This window comes from Phyllostomus hastatus, unplaced genomic scaffold (assembly GCF_019186645.2).
Source record: "Phyllostomus hastatus isolate PE091 unplaced genomic scaffold, TTU_PhHast_1.1 phas_scaffold_129, whole genome shotgun sequence".
Taxonomy (NCBI): domain Eukaryota; kingdom Metazoa; phylum Chordata; class Mammalia; order Chiroptera; family Phyllostomidae; genus Phyllostomus; species Phyllostomus hastatus.
The window spans coordinates 11408039-11432603 of NW_025334009.1; the positions used below are offsets into that span (position 1 = coordinate 11408039).

Sequence of the window (24565 nt, forward strand, 5' to 3'; positions counted from 1 at the left end):
CCGTAACCTCTGTATGTAGGAGGAAGGTATGACTATGACTATTTTGAAGGTAGATGAATTCTGACAAACTGTAATGCCCCAGATTCCAACACTGCTTTGTTTTCCTTGATTCATTTTAATGACCACCTTCTCTGTATGGCAAGGGAGCCCGGGTCTACCTGTGACAGTGATATAAATTCTCCCTTTAAACTTCAGACTCAAACTCGTAAGACCTACCTTGGGTCTGATTTGGGATGTGGACTGAATTTTATAATGAAACGGCAACTGTACAACATTGTCAATTGGGTCTGTTTTTTGTTGCTCAGTGGATTTCAATGACGTTTGTGTGTGGTGTGCCACCTATGTTACGACAGGCAGTGATGTCCCAGGTCGGGGTCTTCCTCCTTTCCCCTCACCCTCCCTAGAGTCTCGCGGGACTTGTGACCCTTTTCTAAGGGCGGCCACCCTGAGGGTTCCCTCCTCCCGGGAACGTGGGCAGACGAGAAAGAGAACCAGGAAAAGGCTCGGGAGTCACGGATGGAAGGGCCACAGTGGCTTGGAGCAAGTCCATTCAATGAGGCTGATGGGTTCGAGCAATTTTTAAGAAGTGAGCAAATCGTCTTTCTCATGAGAACATTCTCAAAATTGGTTTATATATCCAACAGCTACTACGCGCCGGGACCAGAAAGTCTCTGAGACGAAAGTGATCCGATTCTCTGACACGGGCGGGAGAGAAGGGTTAAGCTTTCACTTACTCTAGGGGGACAAGGAAGGTGGACAAAGGCATGTGAACTCCCTTCAAATCATAGCAGGGAAAATAGCTTCCATTTCTTTTCCTTTTTTAAAAGATTTTATTTATTTATTTTTAGAGAGAGGGGAAGGGAGGGCGAGAGAGAGAAACATTGATGGGAGAGAGAAAGAGCAATCAGGTGCTTCCTGGATGGGCCCCAGCTGGGGACAGAAGCTGCACACTAGGCATGTGCCCTGACCGGGAATCGAACTGGTGACCTCTCGCTTTGCGGGATGACACCCAGCCAACGGAGCCCCCCGGTCAGGGCACTAGCTTCCATTTCGTAAGGCAGACCTGGTCTTTCAGATTCTAGTTCTGCCTCCAAAAATCACATTTTTACATATCTTTGCATCTCCTCGCAATGACGGCATACGCTAGAATGCTCCGTGAACGCCTGAACGTGCTGGGCCATGTTATTGTTTGAGCTTAGAAAATTTGGCTCCTTCTACATGTCAAAGTGACTGATTTCTTTTGCTTAAAGAAAATGAAGTACGATATAATTACTTACATTTTAAGAATGTTAAGAAGTCTCTCAAGAAAATTGTGAGTGCCCAGGGGAGTCAGGACTGTAGGTCCCTAGCCCAGACCACCCACATCTTCTCCCATGTAGTCTCAGGGACTCGAAGTGGCATGCAATGTCCCAGAAAAAAAACACACAAACATTTCTAGAAGACCAGATGCTGCTTGCCCAAATGCCAAGGTCACGTTGCATCTCTCACATTTGGGACACGGCATGCAGCTCAAAGACAAGGGCTGTGTGACCACGGCCCCTCTGGAGTGTATTCAGAGCAGACTGCCGTGGGCAGGAGAGTGGCCATACCCGGCCGTGGCCACCCCAGCCCATGCAGGAGGAAACCCCAGGGGAGGCAGCTGGTAGAGTCAGAGGCTAGCAGGAAGGTCTGGGGGGCTGCCTCCCAAGGAAGTGCCCCCTCTCTGCCCCTTACCTTCGACTTGGACCTCATGAAAGGAAATCCCACACTGCACTTGAGGAAGTCCGATTCCAGCAGTTCACAGGAAATGCCCATTTCCTCCTGAAAGAGAAAGAGAAAAAAAAACCACCTACAGATGGGCCGGCCGCAGGAAGACAGATGTGTGGAAGTGACCTCCGGGGGTCGGATCAGGACGTCAGCAGACACGGCCTGTCTTTGGGGCAGTGCTCAGACAGCGGCCGCTGTGGGCTGGGGTGCAGTGAGGAATCTCGGACCAGGGCGAGTCCAAGACCCCCTCTGGCTGCCCACTCTTCCCATGGGCTCCCTGGGAAGACAGGTGCAGAGGACAAAACCACTCTTGACTGTTAACTAACACCTGGGCTCTGAACCCCGTGCTCTCCCGGGAACCTGGTCCGGGCCACAAGTGAGCAACCAAGTCGTCTTTCTGGGCCCTGTCTCCTAAGCCCACACCCTAACCTGCCTTTCAAGACCCTGCTGGTGCAGCAAAGTCAAACTCTAAGAAAATCACACCAAGGAAAATACAGGGATTCTTCCCACAGCCTAAAGAGGCAAGGGGGACTGAATTCCCCTGCAAGCCTCCCAGGGTGGGGGGTGGGTCAAAGGCACGGAGAGGTTTCCCCGTGTAGCCGGCCTACGCCAGACTATGTTCAGCAGCACGAGAGAACCAGGAGAAGGGCACAGGGAGCTGCCATCTTTCCATGGGAGCACGCGGTGTACAGCCAAGGTCAAGGGAAAGCCAGGAGGCTCTTCAAAACCCTCACAGCTTCTCCGTGGCACTGAAGCATATGGAGACTTCCAAGGGGAGCCAGCGTGCCTGCCGATCTTGGAGAAGGAGACACGGGACGGGACTCGCACTCACTGAGTGCCTCTGGGAGCCGAACATTGAAGTTCAGCGAGGCAGCGTGACTTCCCCAGGGCCATTCTTGGGTGACTCTACATCCTGTCTCCTTCCCTGTTCCACACAGTGGCGACCAAAAGGAACCAATTTGTGTGGATCTGGCTCTGAAACGCTGCCCGTGCTTCCTGCTCCAATGTCCACGACCCACGCCTCTGCTCGGACCAACTGTTCTAGTGCTGTAGACAAGTAAAATGGAAATTTTCTATTGTGTCCAGTCAGGGGGAAAAATGTGAGCATTTACTATGATAAACCTACATGAATATATTATGAACGTTATCGAACACACAAAAAGCACCAACGATAAAAGGTAACGGACCCATGGCACGAGAAGCCGCAGCAGCGACCGGGAGGCAGTAAGTGGAAGGGGTTACCGGAGCGCTGGGATGTTTTCGGGTGTGACCCCTGTGAAAATTCAATGTGCTGGGCACTTCATGATGTGCGTGCTTTGATCTGCTTGTTACATATCAATAAAACTTTACTTAAAAAATAGCAAAACGACAAAAATCCCTCCAAAATACAATGAAACAAAAAAATAGGAGACGTAGAAATAGAAAAGGAAGCTCTAGTTTATCTTTTTAGCATCCAAGCTCAGACAAAACTGATCATAGTGACTACAAAACTTCTAATGGCTCTTCGTGACCTTGGCCAGCATGCCTCCCAGGGACCTGGGACCCCTGGCATTAGAGTCAGCTTGGGAGCATCTTGAAAACCACAGATTCCTGGGCTACCCCCCAGGCGTCCCTGAGTACACAACCGAGTAGATTCCGAGATTGCAGGGCCTGGGAAAAACACTTTCAATGAATGAGTACGGATAATAAAGTGAGCGGTTCTGCTGTACAATGTCTGGGAGCCCCTGCTCCCAGCCTTCCTTTCTTTGGCCCACCTAAGGCTGCCTGAGGAACCTTCTTACAACATGCACACAGAATAAAGCATAAAATCCTGATGCTGTTGTCCATTTTGGCCCGTATTTTCTGAAACTGCCCCCCTGCCCCATGGAGCACATACATTACTGTTGTACACACACCCTTTCCCGGTATCATTTCCACACCTTCGTGTAAGCCGTTCCCACAGTTGGGGACACTTTCCCTCAGTCCTGCCTCCCAGGTTTTCTCCATCCACCTGGGTATGTGGTGTGGGATTCACGGGCCCAGTGCACCCCCGGGGGGGTGGAGTCATCACCTACCATGATCAGCGTGGAGGACACAGGTCTGAGAGATGCTGGCCCCTGCACATGAAGAGCTCAGGGAGTAGGAGGGGAAGGTCTCCCAGCAAAGAAACAGACACTTAACGTGGCAGCGTGAGGGCTGCTCTTGGAACCTAGGGGGCTCGTGCTGGCCGGTTCAATACAGAAAACCAGAGAACAACTTCCCCAATGTCTCAAGACCTGCATCCCAAAGAATGGTCCTAATGATTCATTTCGGTGGCCTTTATCACCGTCCTCTTCCTCATTCCTCACCCCAGAAGCAATCTCCACAATTGGCCCAAGTAGAAGCTACTCTAAATCCTAGCTAATTGGCCTGCGGGGCTCAGGGGCAGCGAGCCCAAGCCTAGGGTGACCCTAGCTCCTGGTTTCCCTGGGACAGTCCTGGTTCATACCTGTCATGCGGGTGTAATTACTCTCAAGAGCATCCCTGCATTTATGTGTGTGTGTGTGTGCATGCATACACACACACACACACACACACACACACACATAAACAGGGTTAGTCAACCCAGTTCTGAACTCCTTTTGGAAAGCTCGGTAACTCACCGGAAACCCCTCTCCAGCCAGCAGAGGGGTTTCCGACTTAAGTCAAAGGCTAATCTGTCCTTGAAGATTCGCTGCCTCAGACGCTTCTTCAGGTTCCGCCTGTGTGCGAAGGAACGGCTGCGGCTTCACGAGTTTACTCTGGAACCTGACGGGACCTCAGTTTACTTAGCTCTGGCTAAGGCTGCTTTGGGTTATTCAAGAGCTGCTGAATGATCTTATTTTTGCTAATTCCAAAATATGAGAAAATAACACAGAAACCAGCATTTACAGTGTTATTACAAGTCTCTCTTCCACTCGGTCTAATAGAAATAACAAAATCCTGGATGGATCTTTTGCAATACCCAAGAAGAGTGTAAAGCAAATACATCTCTCAGAATGCATGCGCTTGCTCAGCAGCTGGTCCCTGACTCATGTGATCCTGGACGATACTACAGATTGGCTGTCGTGGGTCACCGTTCTGCCACCTGTCGGCATCAGTGTAGCCCTCCTGCGGTTGTTTAAACTGCCCTGACCAAAAGACTTTAAAATTCCAAGCCCTGCTCTCCCACCACAGTCTTCTTGGAGACATTACGACGCCCTCCCCCACAAGCATTCCGCAGCCTATGACATGAGGGGGCTGGGGTGGGGGTGGCGGAGGGACAGAAGGCTGCCCCTTTGCCTCAAGGTGAGAGACCGACTCTGCTGTGGAACTCACATCCAGAGCCCCCAGGGGAAGTGGCTGAGCAGACTCTGGCTGCACGTGCAGCCCCGTGGGGCGCCTTCCTCCGCCTCAGCCTGCTCCCTCCCTCCCTCTTCTCCCAAGAGCATCACCGCAGGAAACCACTTGCTCAGGCAACCCGTCTCAGGTTCTGCTTCTGATGACTCTGTTCAGAGAGGACTTGTCACAGGCAAGGCCCCCAGAATGAGGGCCGCTGGAAAGTTCTGGGCATTTGCCCCCAGGTCGGGGGAGAACAGAAGGGGACACTCACATATTAAGAGCTCTTGTTTAAATCCATCCTAGCCAAGAGGAAGCTTTCTTAACGGTAGTTTATAAAGTGTGCAGAGCTTTCCCATCAGGGGCCACCTGCCCTCAGAGACGCTTCTGCACCCTCTTTGTTCTGCTTTCAGATCATGCCCAGGTATAACCTTAGAGACCAGGGTCAGGATGGAGCCATGTACCGCCCCCCCCCCCCCCGGGGGTCAGGCAGGCATGCCGTAGGCACAGAAAGACCCAGAGAAGCTTTCAAAAGTGAATTCTGGGAAGTGTGGCTAAACTCAGCTGCCCCCCTGCTTTAGGCAATATCTGTAGATCACACTCTTTCGGGAGGTGCTTATTACTTCTGCCAGGCAACTGGTGCCCAGCCCACCAGGTGGTATATGGGGGGGGGTGCGATCCTAGGGACCAGGCTTCTCCTCGGCTCTGGTTCCTTCCCTGTGTCAGTCACTGCTGACACTGACGTCAGCCTGGGGAACTTGACTGGAGCATTGTTGCAGAGTTTAGGATTATCTGCTCTCAGCCCTCTGGAACGAGGGCCAGTGAACACATTGCCTCTCCTTTGTCTCTGGCTGCCAGACAGGGCAGACATCTGATCGCCCAATTCGAGTACAGTGCAACTCGACCTCAGAGTAAGTCTAAAACCTCACTGCAGAAGATCCAGGCTTTCGTGAAATCACCGAAAGGCAGGTTGGGAAACTGCTCACACCACTGAGAGCCCCTGATCAATCTGGATCTGGCAGCGGCGTTAGATCAGTTCACTGTTGGAGAAACCAAAGTTTCCCTGGACGCTAGCAAGTTAAGCTGCTTCAGAAGATAAGGATTTAAGTAGGAAAGATTCAACAGAGCCTGGGGGAGAAACACACCATTGTAAAGGCGACCCTTTGGTGGGTAATGGTGCTTAAACAAATATGAAGAAAAAAGAAAAAGGTAACTTCATGACAGAGTAGGATATTCACCTCGGAAAGCTGTTCAGTTCTTCCTTCGTTTCAGAAACTGATGCACTGTTGTTTTAAAGACATTAATAAAGCAAGCATGCTCTTGCCTTGGGTCTAGGATATCCTAGACAATTATAATCACCATGTTACAAAAGCTGTTAAATGGAGGATAACATAAACTTATCTTCATAATTTTTAGTTTCGTGTTTCAAGTCAAGTTCCAATCAAAACTTAAACAAAAATTTTACTACGGAACTTTGGAGCCTACTTTGAGAAGATGCACACAGCTGGCGTTTTCCCCAGTCCCACTTTGGCTTGGCCGGCGAGGACAGCCAGCCCTATAAAAGGCTATCAGGGTTTTCCTTGGGAGATTATGTGATTCAATTAAAATATCGGGTTTTTTTTTCCTCCCAGTTTTTAACACACATTATTCTCAGGATCAGGAAAGCCTCAGTTAACATTTTGGAGAACACGGTCATGAAAAGCTTGGCGTGCACATTCACCTCTGCATCCTCACGCCTGGCATTGCGCCGGGCACTTAGTCGACCCGGAGTTTGCAATTATTACCCGAATGGGCCTTGGCTCATCAGGGATTCAGATGAAAGGGCCGCAAGGAGCAGCTCGTTTGCTGGTCTGCCTGGCATGGGAGATGCTTGCCTTGGCAAAGTCCCTCTCTTTTCCAGACATACCTCGGCTGTCCTGGCCCCAGGAGCGCGGCCGGTGGAGCCAAGCTCCGGCCCCGTTTGCAGCGTGCGGTGGTTGGCGGGAAGAACCAGATAATGAGGTTAGCGAGCCTCTGCGGCCTCCGGGATCCTTCCTCCCGATCACGCAGCGCTGGGTTGCGTGGAGGAGGGGGGCTCTGTCTGACCACCAACGCAGGGCTGCTCTGTGGGGAGCCTCGAAGTCTGGCCGTGGGCTTACGCTCAGCGCTAGGCCAAGTCTGAAATCTGACTTCCCACTTTCCACACGGGCTTGACAAGCTGAAGATGACCCTGATGTCTCCGTGTCCACTGCCAGGTGACCCCGTGAGCTGGGAAGAGCTGCCTCCCTGTGAAGTCAGCTGATACAGAATCCAGGTGAATTTTGGAAGCATTTTAGCCAAGTTCCCTGATCGACTGAGGAGTCAAGAGGTGAGCAGGGCTTCCCAACAACCTGGCCCAATCAGTGAACAGACAGAGAGTTTATTCCTAGGAAATACTTTATTGGCCCGACTCAACGATGAGTCAGCCTGAGCCTCACCAGAAAAAAAAAACAAAAAAACAGACCTGTTCCCAGAGGGGAACCCTTTGGGACAAGGCCCATGAAATTCCTACCCGTAAAGAAAAGCACATGAGCTCACAGTGCAGAAAGTGCACACGCTTTGGCATCAGTGTCCCGACTTCTGATTGCTGGCGCAGACACTAACAGCTGTGTGTCGTCGGGCGCACTCACCACGCTTTCTACGAGCCCCCATCTTCTCACCTGCAGAATGAAGGCCTAGCACCTGCCCCACGGGACCGCTGCTGTCCTGGAAGTGCCGATGGTTACAAAGGTGGGACGCACAGGTGGCCCCTACGCAGTAATGCTGACGCCGTGCCAGGCAGCCCCTCGATGGTGGCTTCTCTTTTTATGCCCATTTTTCCCAGGACGGAAGGGGAACACAAAGAATTATGTCACTTGCCCAGGGCTTCCTGGCTGGCAGTAGAAGAATGGCTCAGAGGGGGTTTGGGGTTGGGGACACCAAAGCAGGAACAACAAGGTTCCCTTTCCCCCTCTTCCCCAAAGAATCCATGGCAACGGAGATGGACCAGGCCAGGAGCAGGACCCCATGAATCTGGAGCACAGCATGACTCTAGTACAGATGTCGAGGGTGGCTGGGTGGCCCAGGCAGGCTGGGGCAGCGGTTACAGACCTTCCGCTGGTTAGGAGCTGGTGACTGAACAGTCCGGGTTCGGGGGCCGAGGGGACCAGAGGTGACTAGCCAGAGGCGTGGGGGATTTGGAGGAGCAGGGCAAAGGAAGTGCTACGAAGCAGGTTCTTCTCTTAACTTTCATCAAAACCTCCATTCGGAAGCCAAGGCCCAGATGATGCTAGGTGTGTTCTTTCCAAGTCTGAAAAGTGAAGCAAGTGTTGGACAGAGAGAGAAACCACGGAGGTGTTACAGCAGAATCCCCTCCAGAGCCAAGCATGAGGGTGGAGAGAGCCCACTCTACACAACCCGCACCCATCACAGGCTGGGGGGATGGGCCTGGCCCTGGGCTGAGAGGGTCTGATCGCCATGGTGACAGGGGAGTCTCCCTAACCGCCCTCTTGACTGAGGAAAAAAGTGGTTTGGAAACTTTAAAATAAAATCAATAAAAATCATCTTACCCTTTAAAAGCCAGTACAAATTAGGAACGACTTGAATAAATTGTCTTATTCCTGTAACATGCCTGTCTCTGGTGCATTCCATCAACCCTGTTTAGAGCTGATCTTTATACTTTACCAAATGCTGGTGTTTGCCCCTTCTGGGACCATAGGAATACGAACTTTAGAATCTAAGCAAAGACACAGAAATCAATCAACCAACCCTAATGGAAGAGCCAAAAGGGAAAAGACCAGCAAGCCGTGCCTTTGGAGGCTTGAGTATTTGACTTGCATCCAGAAAGTTCTTCCTTCTGTTAAATAGAGGCAATTAGCTTATTTTTAGATGTTTAAAAAATGGTTTCTATTCTAAGATGAAAAAATATGTATTGATGTTTCCCAGAGCCTGCAAATTCTTGATCAACAAACTAAGGATTCAAAGCTGGATTCCATCTCATGAATCAAATGGTCTTGGTTCTCTATCACTCTTCTCCTTTGCCCTGCGGGCTTGGCTGAAGAAAAGAAGGTGGGGACCTCTCCCGAGATGACTGGGAAGAATTTAACATTGTGGCACAGAGACAATTTGGGAGTGTGTTTGGATGAAAGGGATCTGTAGGAGTCAAGTGTGTGCGGGGCGCTTATGAAAGTCTTGGCCAGGGGAGCCCTGGCTGATTAGCTCAGTAGGTTAGAGCATCATCTGACACACCAAGGTTGCGGGTTCGATCCCTGGTCAGGGCACACACAAGAATCACCAAGGAATGCACGAATGGGTAGAACAACAAAAAGCAATGTTTCTCTCTCTCTTTCTCTAAAAGTCAACCCCCAAAAATAAATGTCTTGGCCGGGAAACTCCATACTAGAAATGTACTCACAGTGAGGAGTTCCAAACTACCTACAGACCCACGTATGCGCCTGTCCACTCAAAACTCACTTGTGAAGAGTCTTGCTGCTTTGGGTCTTGTCACTCGAAGCATGGTCCCTTGGACCAGCAGCATCAGCGTCACTTGGGAGCTTGCATCAATGCAGATTCTCAGGTCCCACCCCAGACCCGGGAAACGACCATTTGAGAAGCACTGCTCTGCATCACTGAGCCCACCCACACAGGAAGCTGGATGCCAGCCATGGAGACGCCCTTCCTCGCGCTCTCTGCCCTCCAGGGCAATATGTCCACACCTGAGGCTATTGGAGGGCTAGTGTCTATGTGAGGACAAACTTCTATGGAGACGGGGACCCGCCCACTCCCATGATCCTTATCTTGGCAGGCTCTGGGACAAAGATAGGGGTGCAAGTAGTTTGGAAGGTGACCTCAGGGCCCTCCATGAGGAAGTGGGGAAGTGCACCCCCAACTGGGGAGGAAGGTGGGCATCTATCCTTCAATACCTGCCACTTTTTGGCCAAAAGTTGTTCAGGGGAAGCTGCCTATCCTGTGCTTCGGGTCCCCTGGGTGCTTGAGTGCAGCACACCCCTGTTGCCAAGAGAGACACCGGCAGGCCTCAGCCTGCAGAGGGACTGTGACGGGGGGTCTCCAGGGAGGGTGGAGAGAACACAAGGGCATTGACAGTACCTCTCCCCATCCCCTCCCCTCTGCACAAGCAACTGGGGTGGCGAAGCTGTGGGCTGAGAACAGAGGCTGGAGGCGGCTCCTGATGACCCTGCCCTGGGCACAGGTGAAGACACCTCCCCCAGGTCCAGCACCCTGGAGCGGGTCTCCAGTGAGCACACTGTGGGTTCGCGGTGCCCTGTCTCAGCGGGCGGGTGCCTCGGAGCTCTTCACTCGGGTGGCACATCCACTTTGCCACTTCTGGACACATCTTGGGACTCCCCTTAAAGAACTGGGGTCCTCTTTGGGGATCATCCCTCCCTCCTTTCTCTTTCCGTGCTGCCATGACAGATCAGCTCCAGTCTCTCCCCACCCAGACCAGTGCAGAACAGCCTCTCGGTGGAAGCTCTGCCCCCGCCTGCCCCGCGGTCCATTCTGCAAGCGGCCCTGGTGAATCCTAACACACTACAGCACGTCTTCACTTAGCATCATTGACTGAAAGCAAAGCACACAACAAAACTGGCTATACTGTAGGCTGACTGACATAAACAAGGGTTCTGTTCCTACGCCACTTCAACGTTATAAGGAAATGTTGAGTGAAATGACGATGTTACTTAAAGATCTGCTGGACTATGTTCATTTTTGCTCAAAAGACTTCAAGGATTATTAACAATGAAGCCCCTTCATGGAGTCCTAGCTGGGGGTGAGTACAAAAACCACCTGGGATCCAGGGCTACCACGCTCAGCTTTGCCGGCTGCTCGCTGCACAGGAGACCTGGCTGGGGGTGGAGAGAGAGGGGCTGATGCCCAGCTCAGGCAGCTCTCGCCAAGCCCTGCACCCTGGCGGAAGGCTCTGGACCACCAGAGGGGGCACTTCTCTCCGGTTTGTACGGTGGTACCAGCAAGACTGTGACGGCTCTGTGTGGGAAGTTTCGTTAAAAAGACCCAGATGGAAGCCCCACTGTGGACCCACTGAATCAAAGCACACAGCATGGGCCAGCATTTGCTGAAAGCTCCCTGGGTGGTTCCCGAGTTAGGAACCCTGGAACGTTAGGCTGCATTGAAATCATCATTGAAGGAGCAGATCGCGTGGCCCACCCTCCAGAGGACAGCGTCCATGAGAGCAGACGCTGGGTCAGGAAACCTGGATTTTTGAATTATCTGAGGCACGTGTTCTGCAGCCAGGCTTTGAAGCACTGGTCCCCAGAGCTGGCACCGCCACTGTCACGTTGGACAGTGAGAGGCCGAGACCCAGAGTGCACAGGAAGTGCCTTCCCGGGGTTCTAACTCGGGTGACGGCAGGATACCTGCCGTGGCAGCCCCGCCTGCCTTGGAGTCCTCAGACTCCAGCCTGTGTGCTGTGCCTGCCCGCGGTCCCGCCCCACCCCTGGGGCAGTGACACAGAGAGCTGAACTCTGGAGAGCAGGGCTGGCCCCAGCACCGGAGGACGCGCATCCATTCATTCAGCAGGTGTTTCTTATTTTGCCTCAAATGGGAAACAGCTCCCATAGAAGACCTCTTATGTACGAGACACGTATGTTTTCTGTTACGTCGTACATTCCTTTGTTCATTCCCCCGGTTAATAATAATTTATTGAGCAGCCTCGATGTCCTTCATTGGGCCACATGCCTTTATAGTAGAGTCCCTGCTGTCTCCAGGGGGTGTTCCCAGCCTGGGAAGAGGGGGAAGGACCAAGCTGTTGGAGGGATGACTTCTGTCTACTGCTGTGTGAGGACAGCATGGGCACGACAGCTCAAAGGGCTGAAACCCATCTCCCTTTAAAAGAGCTTAGCTTCCCACCAACCACAGCCCTGTGGCTGGAATGTAATAGCCCTGTGGCTATTTCATAACTCATTATTACTACTACTGCCTCACCTTTCCTTTTTTAAAAAAAGAATTTATTCATTGATTTTAAAGAGAGGGGAGAGAGAGGGAGAGAGAGAGAGGGAGACAGGAAGAGAGTGGGGGAGAGAGGGAGGGATGGGGGAGGAGAGAGGAGAGATTTGTTGTTCCTCTTATTTACGCATTCACTGGTTGCTTCTTGTATGTGCCCCGACTGGGGATTGAACCCACCGCCTTGGCATATTGGGATGATGCTCCAACCAAACTGACCTACCCAGCCAAGGTCACCTTTAAATTATGGAATCTAAGACCGGACAGAGTACATGGTACATGATGTATCAGAGTCACCCCAGTGCTGACTTTGGTGGGAAAATTTAGATCATTATTCGAACACACTGATCAAAAGCTAAATGACAACAACAACAAAAAAAATACCGTCCATAATATGGCCAGGCTAGCTGGGGGCGCTCTTACTCAGAACAGTAAGTAGCAGATGAACAGGCCAAGAACAGCTCCCTGAGGCCAGCACACGACTTGTGCTCTGTCGTTATCTTACTCAACAGACACTGCTGGACGTGCCAGGCATGGAAGTACACAGGCATCTCCTGGTCCTAAGCAAGCGCTTCTGTTAAGTATCAGACACAGAGAAATGCAGAGCAGTGAGCCTGAGCCTTAGGAAGCCAAACGTGAGGCGGGCAGACAAGGCAGCACAGGCTGGTCCTTAGGATGTTCAGGTTGCGTACGCAGCAAGGGCAAGCCTGATGCACAGAACCTGGAGGGTCGATACATAGTGAGAACACCTGCAAGGCAGTGGCACAGCCCTCGATGCAGAAGGACCCGCTGACGTGACTCAATGCCAAAGGTGGTGTCCTTTCTGCATTTTCAAGAACAATATTGGGAGATCAGTTTGGTGTTCTCAGCTTACACTTGGTTTTCTCCATATTTGGTTTCAACATTTTCAGTGAATTGGCCAGTTGTTCGAAATGACTTACACCCACAGGGAGCAGGGGCTGCTTTTGGTTGTTTTAATAGTTCGGCTTTAAGTTCAATCTTGCTCGAGTTTTGGGGGAAAAATTTATGATTTTTTTTTCATGGTTCTTTACAGAGAGCCGCAGACTCGTCAGACTGCCTGGGCCCCGGTCTGTTCGTCCGGAGTGCGCTGGAATATACGGGATTTATGGCTGTGTCAGCTGCTGGCTTGGCTGTGCGGGGGAGAGGAACGGACTGACCGATTTATTACTTCCCATGCCCCGACCTGCAGAAGCAATCAATCGGTCAGCATTTTCTGGGTCTCCATCTGTCATCTGCTAGGTGTCATGTCTCTCCCTCACAGGACAGTTTTGTTCATTCTTTGTTCTGCCTTTGGAAATGTTTTCGCTTGTCTTGCTCTCCACGTTTTCTTTTTAACGAGGTTACTGACTGCTCCCGCTGCCGTGCATCACGCCCTCATGACTTACTGTAACTGGAAGTCTGTACGTCTTCATCCCCTCCCCCTTTTCTGCCCGTCCCCACGTTGGTCATAGTTTTCCTTCACATGGCTAGGTGGGCCGCACGCCACGTCCCGCACAGAGGGGCGCGGGAAGGATGGGCACAGAATGCTGGGGGCCCCGCCATGACCCCTGGGTCTCACCCACGGCCATGCACGGTGTCTTCCCAGCTACTAGCTGCACCTGTGTGTCTTCTACTGGAGGTGGGGCCCTGGGCTGCTGGAACCCTCTCTGTCTGTGAACGTGGAGGGATGGAGGAGCTTGGGAATTCATGTCTCCTTGGGGGGGACTGTTAACCAAGCTCCTTGTCCCTGATTGGGACACTCTGAGGTAGGACCTGTCCGTTGGACTGTGCCCAAGTTACCCGCCTTCTGCCCCAACCAAGGACTCCGCCTCCTTCCCCAGGCCCCTGGTGGTTTCCGTTGGGAACGCTCCCTAGTAAGTCCCTTTTACGTGGTGTCTCCCCATCTCAGGGTTTCATTCTAGGAAACTCGGACTGGGACAGTGGAAAGAGACCATCATAGACACACCCAGCTTCCCTCCTGCCTCCGTGCCTCAGGTGGGAGGGGGCCAACCTGGCACCCGTGGGAGAAGTTCAGGTGCAAGCCAATGGAAGCCGCTGGTCCTCGCTAACGCACAGAGCAGGGAAGGGTGGGGGCGGCCCATTCCAAGCCAACCAGGATCTTTTAAAACAAAGAATTCCACCCACCGAACATGAAGGATGCGGCTAGGGTGGCTGGGCAGACGTACACATTGATTTTTAATCCACTTAAGTGCCTCCGAAACATGGCCTCATTTAATTACCGGTCCTCAGCGTTTCCTCTCTGTCCACTCTGGGAAGGATGCCGCCGGCGCTGTCTGCACCGGGCTCCAGACTGGGGCTCGGAACAAAGGTTAAAGCCACTGGACTCTTCGCAGAGCTTCCCGGGGGAAGGAACTGGGACCCTGGAAAAGTCTCGGCTTGTCATTGCACATGATTTTTTTCACACTTACTTGGGTTCAAATCTTAGTTCTCTCACTTACCAGGTACCTCCCTGCAAACCCAGACTGTAGGGATTCCCATCCCACAGCCTTGCTATAAGGAAGTAACCAGTTGCTATGGCAACAGCCACTGCGCTGGTGCTTGTCACTATCAGGCTCCACAGAGGGACTTCTCAAGTGTTTCCTTTGCTCTGCCTCCCACAGTAGCCGGCAAATCCTCAGGCTGTTCAAAGCCACCCCCTCCACCTCCACAGTAAGACCCACAGCCTGGCGGGGCTGACAGAGAACTAAGAAGGCAGAGTGAAGTGTCCTGAGCTTTGACCACACAGCGGATGTTGCTCGAAGCACTCTGTTTGGGTGAACGGAAGTATGCTTCTCAACAGCCCTCCAAGGTCGGTATCAGGTCGCCCGGGCTGCAGGTGAGGGTGCAGAGGCCCAGGGAGTGCAGGAGTTTTGTCCGAGGCCACACAGCAGCCGCACGGGAGAGCTAGGACGTGAGGCTGGTGGTCTAACCCCGGGGCCCACACTGTCCCCCCAGACTCCAGTCTGCGAAAGGGGCCTTCGGGGTGAGCGGGGCACAGCAGGTTGCCCTCCTCTGCCCTGTGATGGCCTGCCTATGGCACAGCGGTTCCCAGACTCTGCCGCCCACCAGAGCCCGCTGGAGGGATGCTGAAGCGCACAGTGCTGGGCTCACCCCGGAGTTTCTGACGGCACGTTCGCCTTTCCAATCAGGTCCAGGGCGATGTGGATGCTGCTGTCAGGGGACCCCACACGGAGGGGGCACTGACCTTGATGCTTAGCAGCACATGGTCGCGGCCAGGACACACAGTGGAGGGCAGTCTCCCGGAGGGAGCGGACTGGTCTGCTGAGCCAGTGGACGCCTGGGCGGCCCTGCCAGGGATGCTGGGTAGTCTGCAGGGCTCTGCGCTGATATGTGGGAGCCTTTCACAGGCCACCCACTGTCACTGTGACACCCAGATGTCACCCTTCTCCAGGCTGCCTCCCACCTCCCTTTAAAAAATGGAGCTAGGGAACCACCTTTATAACCGGGCTGCGGTGAGGATGTGCTGAAGAGGAACTGAAAGAGGGAAGGAGGGAATGCATAAATGTACAAGAATGCCTTCTCCTGTCTGGCCCTGGAAGTGCCATTAATCCTGAGGCAGGTCCCAAGATCCCCATTTCACAGACGGGGAAAATGAGGCTCTGAGAAGTTGGGCAACTTTCTGGGATCCACGCAGCTATTAAGTGGTTGGAGTGGGATTCAAACTCAGGCCGGTTTGGCCCCACTGCCCCCGAACTTCCTCTACCCCCCGCTGCGCCCCTGCAACCACCTGGGGGGTGGACACCCTGCCTCAGACACACCTAGACAGACTGCAGAGAGAGGCCTGTGTCCCCGTGGGGTGTTTCTACGGGGAAGGTAACGTGTCACATGCAGCATTTAAAGCCACGTGACAGACTCTGTTCCCTGTGGGGTTTCCCAAGCAGAAAGAAGGAACCCAAACAGCGTCTCATCTGCTGGGATGCAGGAATCCATGTGAAGGGATCCATGGTTTGTCCTCAGCACAAACCAAAACAAAAGCGTGACTGCAGGCGGAGTGGCCGAGGGCCTCCAGAAATGGCCAGAAGACCCTCTGCCGGCAGCCCATGTGCCCACCCACGAGTCCCACGCAGCTGCTCCTTTGTGGAGGAGGCTCAACAGGCTTTTTATGAAGAGCCCAAGAGTCGTCCCTGGCACGAGGTTCTGACTTCCTGCCCTGTTCCAATGACCGCATGGAGGAGTGTGGACGCACCCAGCCCCTCCCCAGTGCCAGCAATCTCGGCTTCACATTCAGACTTTCTGATGATGTGGGGACAGAGCCTGCTTCTTGTCGTCTTAATCTGAGGCCCTCCTCCATCTGTGGCTCGATCCACTGCCCTCCTCTGTATTTGAAGACCAAAGGCCGCCCCTTTGAATGGAACCTTCCAGAAGAGGGGCCCTGGAGGAGAGAGGCTTCTCTGTCATGAACACCAATTCTGTATCTCTTCAGCTGATGCATTTTAAACTGCTGCTGAATGACACGCAGGAAGTGCTCCACATTTAACCCTTAACCATTAGGCAGCACGGAGGGGTGGGAGGAAAAGCCACGTGGACTTGGAGACAACCAAAGCTCCCCCTTGCACGTGTCAATGCTGGGAGGCTGAGTTCTTTCGGGGGTTTCTGAGAAGGGGTTCTCCTAACTGGAAATGCCGCCTGCTCCGGTCAGCGGGTCAGCACCCCGTGCCACTGTCTCCAGCCAACGGTGTTTGAACCCAGTCTCTTCTAGAGCCACTGGCCACATCCTTGAGTTTTAGATGAGCACCTCACATGGCCTCAGAGCGCTCTGAAGTCAGGGCTGGTGGACGGATGGCGAGAACCTCCTCCTTCCTTACCACGAGCAGGGCAGGAGACTGGGATTCCTCGACTCCTGGCCACGCCTGCTCTGAGCCCCGTTCCTGCCTTGGGGAACGGGGATAACAATGCCCCAGAAGACATTCGTTTCCTGCCACCCACATCCGTCCAGCTTTCTGAGACCCACCTCCACCAATCCCCTCCCTCCCCTCCCCCCACTTAGCCCCTGGGTGGCAGGCGCTCGCCAGACTCCCAGTCTGCCCAGAGGCCAGGCGTGGGACCCTGGCGTAAGCCGATTAGACCAATGAGACTTCTGCTAGGACTTCAATGAGATGAGGACTTCTGTGAGTGACCGGAGGCCACTCTGCCACCCCGCAGGGACAGCCTGTCTGAGAGTGAAGCCGAAACGAGACAGAGAAGCTGACAGATGGAGAGGGAGATACCGTGACAGTTTTCTGAGGCCCAACAGAAAGCTGTGGCTGGAGCCAACCCCAGGTGTGGGCAGTCTGCAAAACAACACGTTCTCTCTGCACCCTCGCCAGTCTGGGTTGAGTTTTCAGTGGCTTGCCACAAAAAAGCAATCAGCTGTGATACAAATCAAGAAAGATACAAATACTGAATACCTATCTCCCGGGGTTCCGAGAACCAAATAGCAGAGAAGTCCTTGAAAGAACCTAGCAGAGGGCGGGCCGGGGAACAGCCCGCGGAACAGGCCTCTGTGCTGTGGCTCCGGGGCCCGGTTCCCCGGAGTGGGAGGGAGGCTCAGCCACGAGGGCTCCCAGCACCCGGGGGCAGGGGTGCAGCGGGGAGTTTCTCATCGGGAGTTTTTGGGAGCATACACGTGAAAGTCCAAGCCCAACCCAAGCGGAATCCTCTGGCCATCTGGACCCCACAGAGGAATGAATGACTTGCATCTGAAGAAGCCTCCAGCCCTCAATCGTAAAGGTGACTCGGCTCCTCCTAGTCTGGCGGGGGTGCTCAGGCCTGCGGGACATTTGGGTCCCAGGTCCCTGGTCCCTGGTCTCTGGAGGCCCAAGATTCTTTCTGATGTTAACAAGTGCCGAGTTCCTCGCAGGCACTTTCCGTATGTACCTATCCTGTGAGTCTGTAACATCCACCCTGCGTAGGCACAGCGGCTTTCAAACATGGCCAGGGATTATCTGGTGCTCCTCCCTTCAAAAGGCAGGGCCTATTGGCCCTCCCCTAGATGGCGGGCCAGACTGGGATGTGGATGGAAGAGACGTGAGGCCGACTGACGGCCACCACCCACTCCCTGGCCGTGGGAGAAGCTACCGTGGAAGCAGGTCCTGCAGCCCCAGTCAAGCCTTTTGTCAACGGCAGCCCCAGCCAACATCCTGACTGCAACCTCACGAACGAACCTGAGCTAGAACCACACCCTGCCCCAAAAATTCCCCACCCACCGTGAGGGATAAGTGTTTTGTTTAAGCTACTAGGTTTTGAGGGGATTTGTTACGTAACAGATCGCTCATACATGAAGTGTTGTTAGGGCTGCTATGGCGATGAGGAAGCTTAGACCCAGAGTCAGACACGGGGGAGACGGGGGTAGAGTAAGAAAGACCCAGCTCTCCTGGCCCCACCGCTGGAGTCTGCCCCCCATGCCCATTTCAGGGAGCCTGGAGAGTCACCGAGCCTTCCTCATACTTTGGCCTTAAGCAGGGCAACCACGCATTCAATTTGGCTGGGACAGTCCCAATTTACACCTGTTTTCGTGGGGCTAAGTATTAGTAACGCTCACGTTAAGTCCCCAAAGTGTCCCAGTTTGGTAGCTTATATATATGGTCACCCCCGACATAAGGACACCATCTTCAACGTCCAGGCCTCCGAGTCCCTCTTGGAGGTCACCCTGAGGCCAGAAGGAGTCTGTCCAGTGTGCAGGTGAGGACCCTGCTCGCCAGGATCCACAGCACCACACCTGCGAGCGCACCCTCCAGAGGTTTCTTGTTCTCCGTGTATTTGGGAGGGAGGGCATTATTCATGTCTTCCCTGGTGTGGGGATCAGGCCCTGCCCTTCATTCTGAGGCGGAACGGCAAAGGGGACGCTCTGTCATCAGACGACAGCGTCCCACTCTCAGCACTGCCACTCACTAGCTCTGGGACCTGGGGCGAGCGGCAATTCTTCTGAGCTCAGTTCCCATTTCCGTGGAATGGAGCCGAGCACTCCAGCTCCGCGGGGTTACCGTGAGGCTCCCCTGAGATGACACGAGTGCCTGTGCCTAATACGATCCCCCTCACGCCGGGCTGTGTTCCTCCCCTCCCAGCACAGTTCTGTGCCGAATATTTGTGAAAAGTCAACCTGGAACAGTAAGTACCATGCTGTACTTGCTCTCACATCTCTATCCCAAGGAAGATCAGATGGAATCCGTGCGTCCTCCCTGTGTCGGAATGGAACTTTCATCCGGAGAGTTCCCTGGAAGCACTGGATCCCTGCTCTCTAGCCCGGACTTCCCAAAACCTCCCAGCGGTGCACTCCCCTCCCTCCCCGTAGGAGCCTCCCTTTCAGGATGCAGAGGGGAGATGATGCTGTCTCCCCACCCCCGCATTCGCCACCTGCCCCTGTATCCACACCTCTTGGCAGTTGGACCGTGCAGCGCCTCGCATCACCAGGTGGGCTTTATTCTTCCACCTTGAATCGGGGCGGGGCCTGTCGCTCAGCCCACAGAACGCAGCAGCAGTGATGCAATTATGCCTCTTCCCGCCCTCCTCTCCAGAGGCCTTGGAGCTTCTATTCACTCTCTTGGAACCTTGCCGACGCCATGTGGGCCTGGGCTGGCCTGCTGGCGGACGAGGACCACACAGCTCTGTCTCTACCTCTGCCCCAGACAACAGCTGGACCCCGGCTGCCCTGCCAGCTAACCACAGACGCCTGCGCGAGGTCAGCCAAGGGGGGCGAGCTGGGCCCACAGCTGAAAAACTACTCCGAGTCCGGAGCAATACTCAGTGGCTGTTGTATTAAGCCACTAAGCTTGGGGACAGTGTGTTACAGCAGTGGGTACATACTTGTTGTGAAGAGCACACGAGGGCACCAGGGAGGGACCTCAGGCCCGCCCAGCCACCAGGAAGCGCTCAGGAAGGGGTGGCCACGATGGTGCGGTCTCCCACCCGCTCCCGTGCCACCTGTCAAGCGAAGCTCCAGCCTGTCCACACTCCATTTTCTGAGAAGCCCAGGCTGACTCTGCCTTCTTGGTTAAACCCTAAGAAGCGGGAGAACTGATAGGCACAGGTGAAAACAGACAAAAAATCAGAGAGTAGGAAGATCATCGCAGACAGCGGTGTGGGTCTTCTGAGGCTGTGAGTGGGGAGAGGGCAGGGCAGATCTACTGGGCGGAGGGGAAGGCGGGGTCTGGGTAGGTGTGCGAGAAACCGGGACATTGGCCTGATGCAGTTCACACATGCGTGCCCTGGGGGCTGAGGAATGACCTTCTGAACACAGGAAGACATGCCCCAACTCAGGCGAATGACAAAAAACGGCCATCGATTTTTTGTCACTGCGAGGGCACTGCGAATAGGAAGAAATATAAGACCATAAACACAGTAGAAACGAGAAAGGTGTTTCATAAGCTCCTTCAGAGAACCTGGTTTCCTCACCTGCCGAAGGTGGGCCACGCAGAGAGCCTGCTCCACAGCGCACAGCTCCCTGGTCTCCTGGCTCCTCGGCTAGATATTGATCCTGATACTTATACCTCTCTAGATACTAGACACTTACTGTTCAGGCACATTTCGCTTTTCATTTGAATGGCACTGGCCTCTGTTAAGATGCTTTAGTTTTCCAGTATTAATCCTTTGGCAAAAAGAGGACACTTAACGATTAAAGTAGTCAATCCCTTATTTACCTTTTTTAAGATCTGGAGTTTATTCGTTTGGCTTAAAATAAGGTCTCTGCCTTTTCACAGTATAGTTTAAATGCCATAACTTTTCAGGCATTTTCACATTTAAATTTTTTCAATTTTACCCAGTGTCGAGAGCAGTGGTCAAGGAGAGAGCCAAGGTGTGGACTCGAACCCCCGTCCCCCTCCCCCTGGAAGACAGACTCTTACAGGCCGGGCTGTGGGAAATCTCAGCAAACTGATGGCGGCCGGGAGAAGAGCTGCCTCGGGATGCAAACAGCAGAAGGCACTGACGCCTTGAACTCGGGCTGTGGGAGCCTGCACTGGGACCGGGGTCAGAAATGGGTTTAGCATGTGACTCAGGCGCCCCGTGTCACCTCCTCCCCACCCAACTCCGATTCTGCTTGGGCGTGGCAGGCAGTCCCCTGGGCACTCCCCATTGACTGTACCCCTGCCGGAGCAGGGCGACCTCCTCCTCCAGAGGGAGCCCTCCTGTGCCCGGGGACGGGAGCTGGTGAAGAAATGCCGCAGTCTCCTGTCTGGTAGGCGAGCATTTCTGGCTGTCTGCTTCTCAAGAGGTCCAGGCCCTCCCTCCCAGCAGGGACCTCAAAAACACACCCTCAAGCTGGCTTTTCTCCCTGCCTTCCTGGGACCCGGCCCCAACAAGACACCTGCACTCCCTCTCTCCGTTCAGGCTTTGCGCAGGGCGGCAAATCTCCAGAAAGGGCCTGTCTGTAAAGAAACGCTTCAAAGGGAAAAGGTGAATCAAAATGCCCAGCAGTCCAACTGAGGCTGAGAGGAAAGATTCTGAGAAGGAATTCGTGGGCAGGGCTCACAGGCAACGTTCTCAGGGATGAATGGCCCTTCTAGAATCGGCCAGTGTGTGTGCGCCCGGTGGGGGGGTTGGAGGGCAGAGCACGTCACGTCAGTCGCCTTGAGGAAGAGGATGAACAGACGACTTCGGAAAAGGAAGGCTCCGCGTAGGACCGGGCCCTGCTGTAACACTCCTTTCTTGCACAGCGGGCCAGGTCCTAGAAAGCTGGGTGAATTGTGCCTTTTACAAAGCCCAGCTACTCAGTATGCAGACTCTCTCCTCCCGTTGCCCAATTAATGCAGGAGGCGCGAGCAAAATAAAATGGTTGCTGTATGCTTCCAGCCAAGGAAAAGAAACCCATCTCCCAAAGCCAAAACTAATACTGCGCGCTGAGACGGACTGAAAGCCCACGCAGAGAGCAGGCAGGGCATTTCGCGGAACACACATCGTAACCCTGAGCCGGGAAGCGAGCTGGGGGTCTCGGCGCCCCCCCACCCCCCACCCCCCACCCCGCGCCGGGCTCCACTTTCAGAGAGGCTGAAGAAAGGAGCAATTATTCTGAGCCTAGATTTGGTTTTCTTAAGCGAGGCCCCCCAAAACTGATAGGCCGTTTGGCTTTGTGACTTATAACAGACCGTTCCCTTTTCCAGGGGCTTGTCCCATCTGTAAAACGAAACCTTTTATAGCCTTTGCTTCTGCCCTTCGAGGATGGGGTTCAGATGTAAAGCTTGGGCTTTTTTTGTTGTTTGTTTTTCCCCTCCCCAGCAGCTGGAAGGTCGGCCGCCATCGTGAATGACACAGTAACTCTCAGACCGGGAAGTTCATGGCCAGTAGACGACTTCCGAGGAAACAAATGGTCATCGGTGTCCTTCACCCTGGGGAGACGACAGCACCCGAGACAGACATTTGGGAAAAACTAGCCAAAATGTGCGAGGCCACGCCAGAGGTCATCTTTGCGTTTGGACTCGGAACCCGTTTGGGGGATGGCAAGATGGCTTTGGCGTGACTTAGGATCCTTTGGATTGTGAAGAAACTCGAACCCAGACACAGGCTGGTCGGGCGCGGCTGCAGGAGGAGAAGAGCTCGAGGACACAGAGAGAGGAGCGCGGGGTCAGGATGGGGGAAGGTGGGGGACTGCCAAGGCCAGTGTTGGTGCTGCGAGAAGTCAGCTGGAGATGGACCGCGGGAGGAGTGAGGATTCCTCAGTGACTTCATCGGCGGTGGCTGGCAGATTTTCCATGAGAGGGTGACAGAACTAAGAACTTTATACAAAAAATTTATGCCTGGATCCATCAATCAGCTAATGACCATGTGTAAATAGTTCTTTTATGATGATAATTCTGGCATCAGTTAAAAAGTTGCTATTTTCATTAAGGGCAGCTTTTTTTGGAGGGGGCATCTTCTAAAGTAAGGAAAAAAATGATATCTGTGTACCCTCTCTTCCCCAGACTTCATTGTTAGACTAGAGCTTTATTATAAACAAGTACGCAAACGCTTCTATAGCATTTTATAAACATATTTGGAGGCGCCAACATGAAGGCCAAACTCAAGTTGAGCCGAACACACACTGTCTCGCCCTCCAGTTGGCGTGGAGACTTCCTGCTGTGGGCTCCCCACGGGGCCTGGGTCGCCTGGCCTCACCTCGTCCTCTGCCTCATTCAGGCCTCTCCTCTCCCTTCCTCTCCCCCTCCGTCTCAGCCACCCTGGCCTTCCCTGCAGTGGCCTGGGTTCCTTCCCGCCCCAGCATCTTTGCTCTTCCTGGAAACTGCCCCCAGAGTCTCAAGATAATCTTCACGGCACCCAAGCACGCTGTACCTTCCACAGCCACACCCGCCTCCTGACCAGTTCTTCAGACACCCACTTGCCTGTTGGACAGTGAGCAGGTCGAGCACAGGGCCTATGTCTGTTTGGCTCCTGCATCTCCTATGCCTAATACATTAATTAATTTCTATTTGCTGAATGAATGGGATTGTGGTCTTACTCATGATCGAGCCATTTACGTCATTCTAAGCATCCACGTTCCCATCTGTAAGTGCAGGGCTTGGAGGAGAAGTAATTCCTTTAGACCTTCAGGATATACATTAAGGGCCCTGGCTGGTGTAGCTCGATGGATTGAGCATGGGCTGCGAACCAAAGCATCGCAGGTTTGATTCCCAGTCAGGGCACATGCCTGGGCTGCAGGCCACAGCCCCCAGCAACCCCACATTGATGTTTCTCTCTCTCTCTCTCTCTCTCTCCCTCCCTTCCCTCTCTAAAAATAAATAAATAAATCTTAAAAAAAAAGATATACATTAAGGGCTCTCTCTCCAAGGGCCAGTTCTAAATCATGCGAGCAAGGGGCTCTACGTGATTCATTAAGCCTCTTGTGGATAGAACTGGACTTTGACTTATTCAGAGTAAGGTGAAACAAAACTAAGAGCTTTTGTCCCAGGGAAACTGCAGCTGTCTCTACCACCCAGCCTCGCTCCCTTGCCCACCGCTCACTAGGAAATCTGAACGTGTCACAGGGTTCCGGCAGCTCCGTGATATGGTCAGTCATTCAACGACCTACCAATTTGCTCGGTGTCTATAAAAACGTCAGACCCACTGTGCCAAAAACACAAAACCACTGGCATCTGCCAACTGCCCAACGTTCAACGGGTTAAGTGTCAAAACAGGAAGGACTGTGCTATTTCCACCGTGCCAGTCCCCCTTAAAGAACAAAGCTTTCATGTGCGATCTTCCTTTTGAGTTCACTTGGGGACAGATGAACTCCGGAGAGGCAAACCCCAGGGTGAGCCCGCTGCTAAGCTTTCCAGGATCCAGTGCGGAGACACACGGGCACCGCGGAAAAGTGCGCTCCGGGAGGAACTGGTTGGGAGCGAGGGCTGCGTGCCAGCATCCTGGGGTTACTGAAGAGAGCCTTGTTCAGACAAATTGCAGCTGTCCCTGAAAATTCATCAGTGCTTCCTTGCCCGTTGCCTCCCGCACAAGAAAACTGGTCATGATGTAATAAGAAAGATCTAATTCATGAAGCACCTGGCACTCCGGAGGGTAACAGCCGCAGAGCCACGGGGGCAGCAGCACTCCGCATCAGACAAGTCACTAA

The 24565-nt window shown here is 53.5% G+C and overlaps 1 protein-coding gene across 1 annotated transcript in view; it reads right to left on the bottom strand.

Moving 5' to 3' along the window:
• The window catches only part of ITGA9 (integrin subunit alpha 9), a 309179-nt gene that overhangs the window by 63675 nt on the left and 220939 nt on the right, over window positions 1-24565 (bottom strand). The window contains exon 19 of the mRNA XM_045856800.1: window positions 1714-1800. Coding sequence (XP_045712756.1) covers window positions 1714-1800 — 87 coding nt within the window. The remainder of the gene's footprint in view (window positions 1-1713; window positions 1801-24565) is intronic.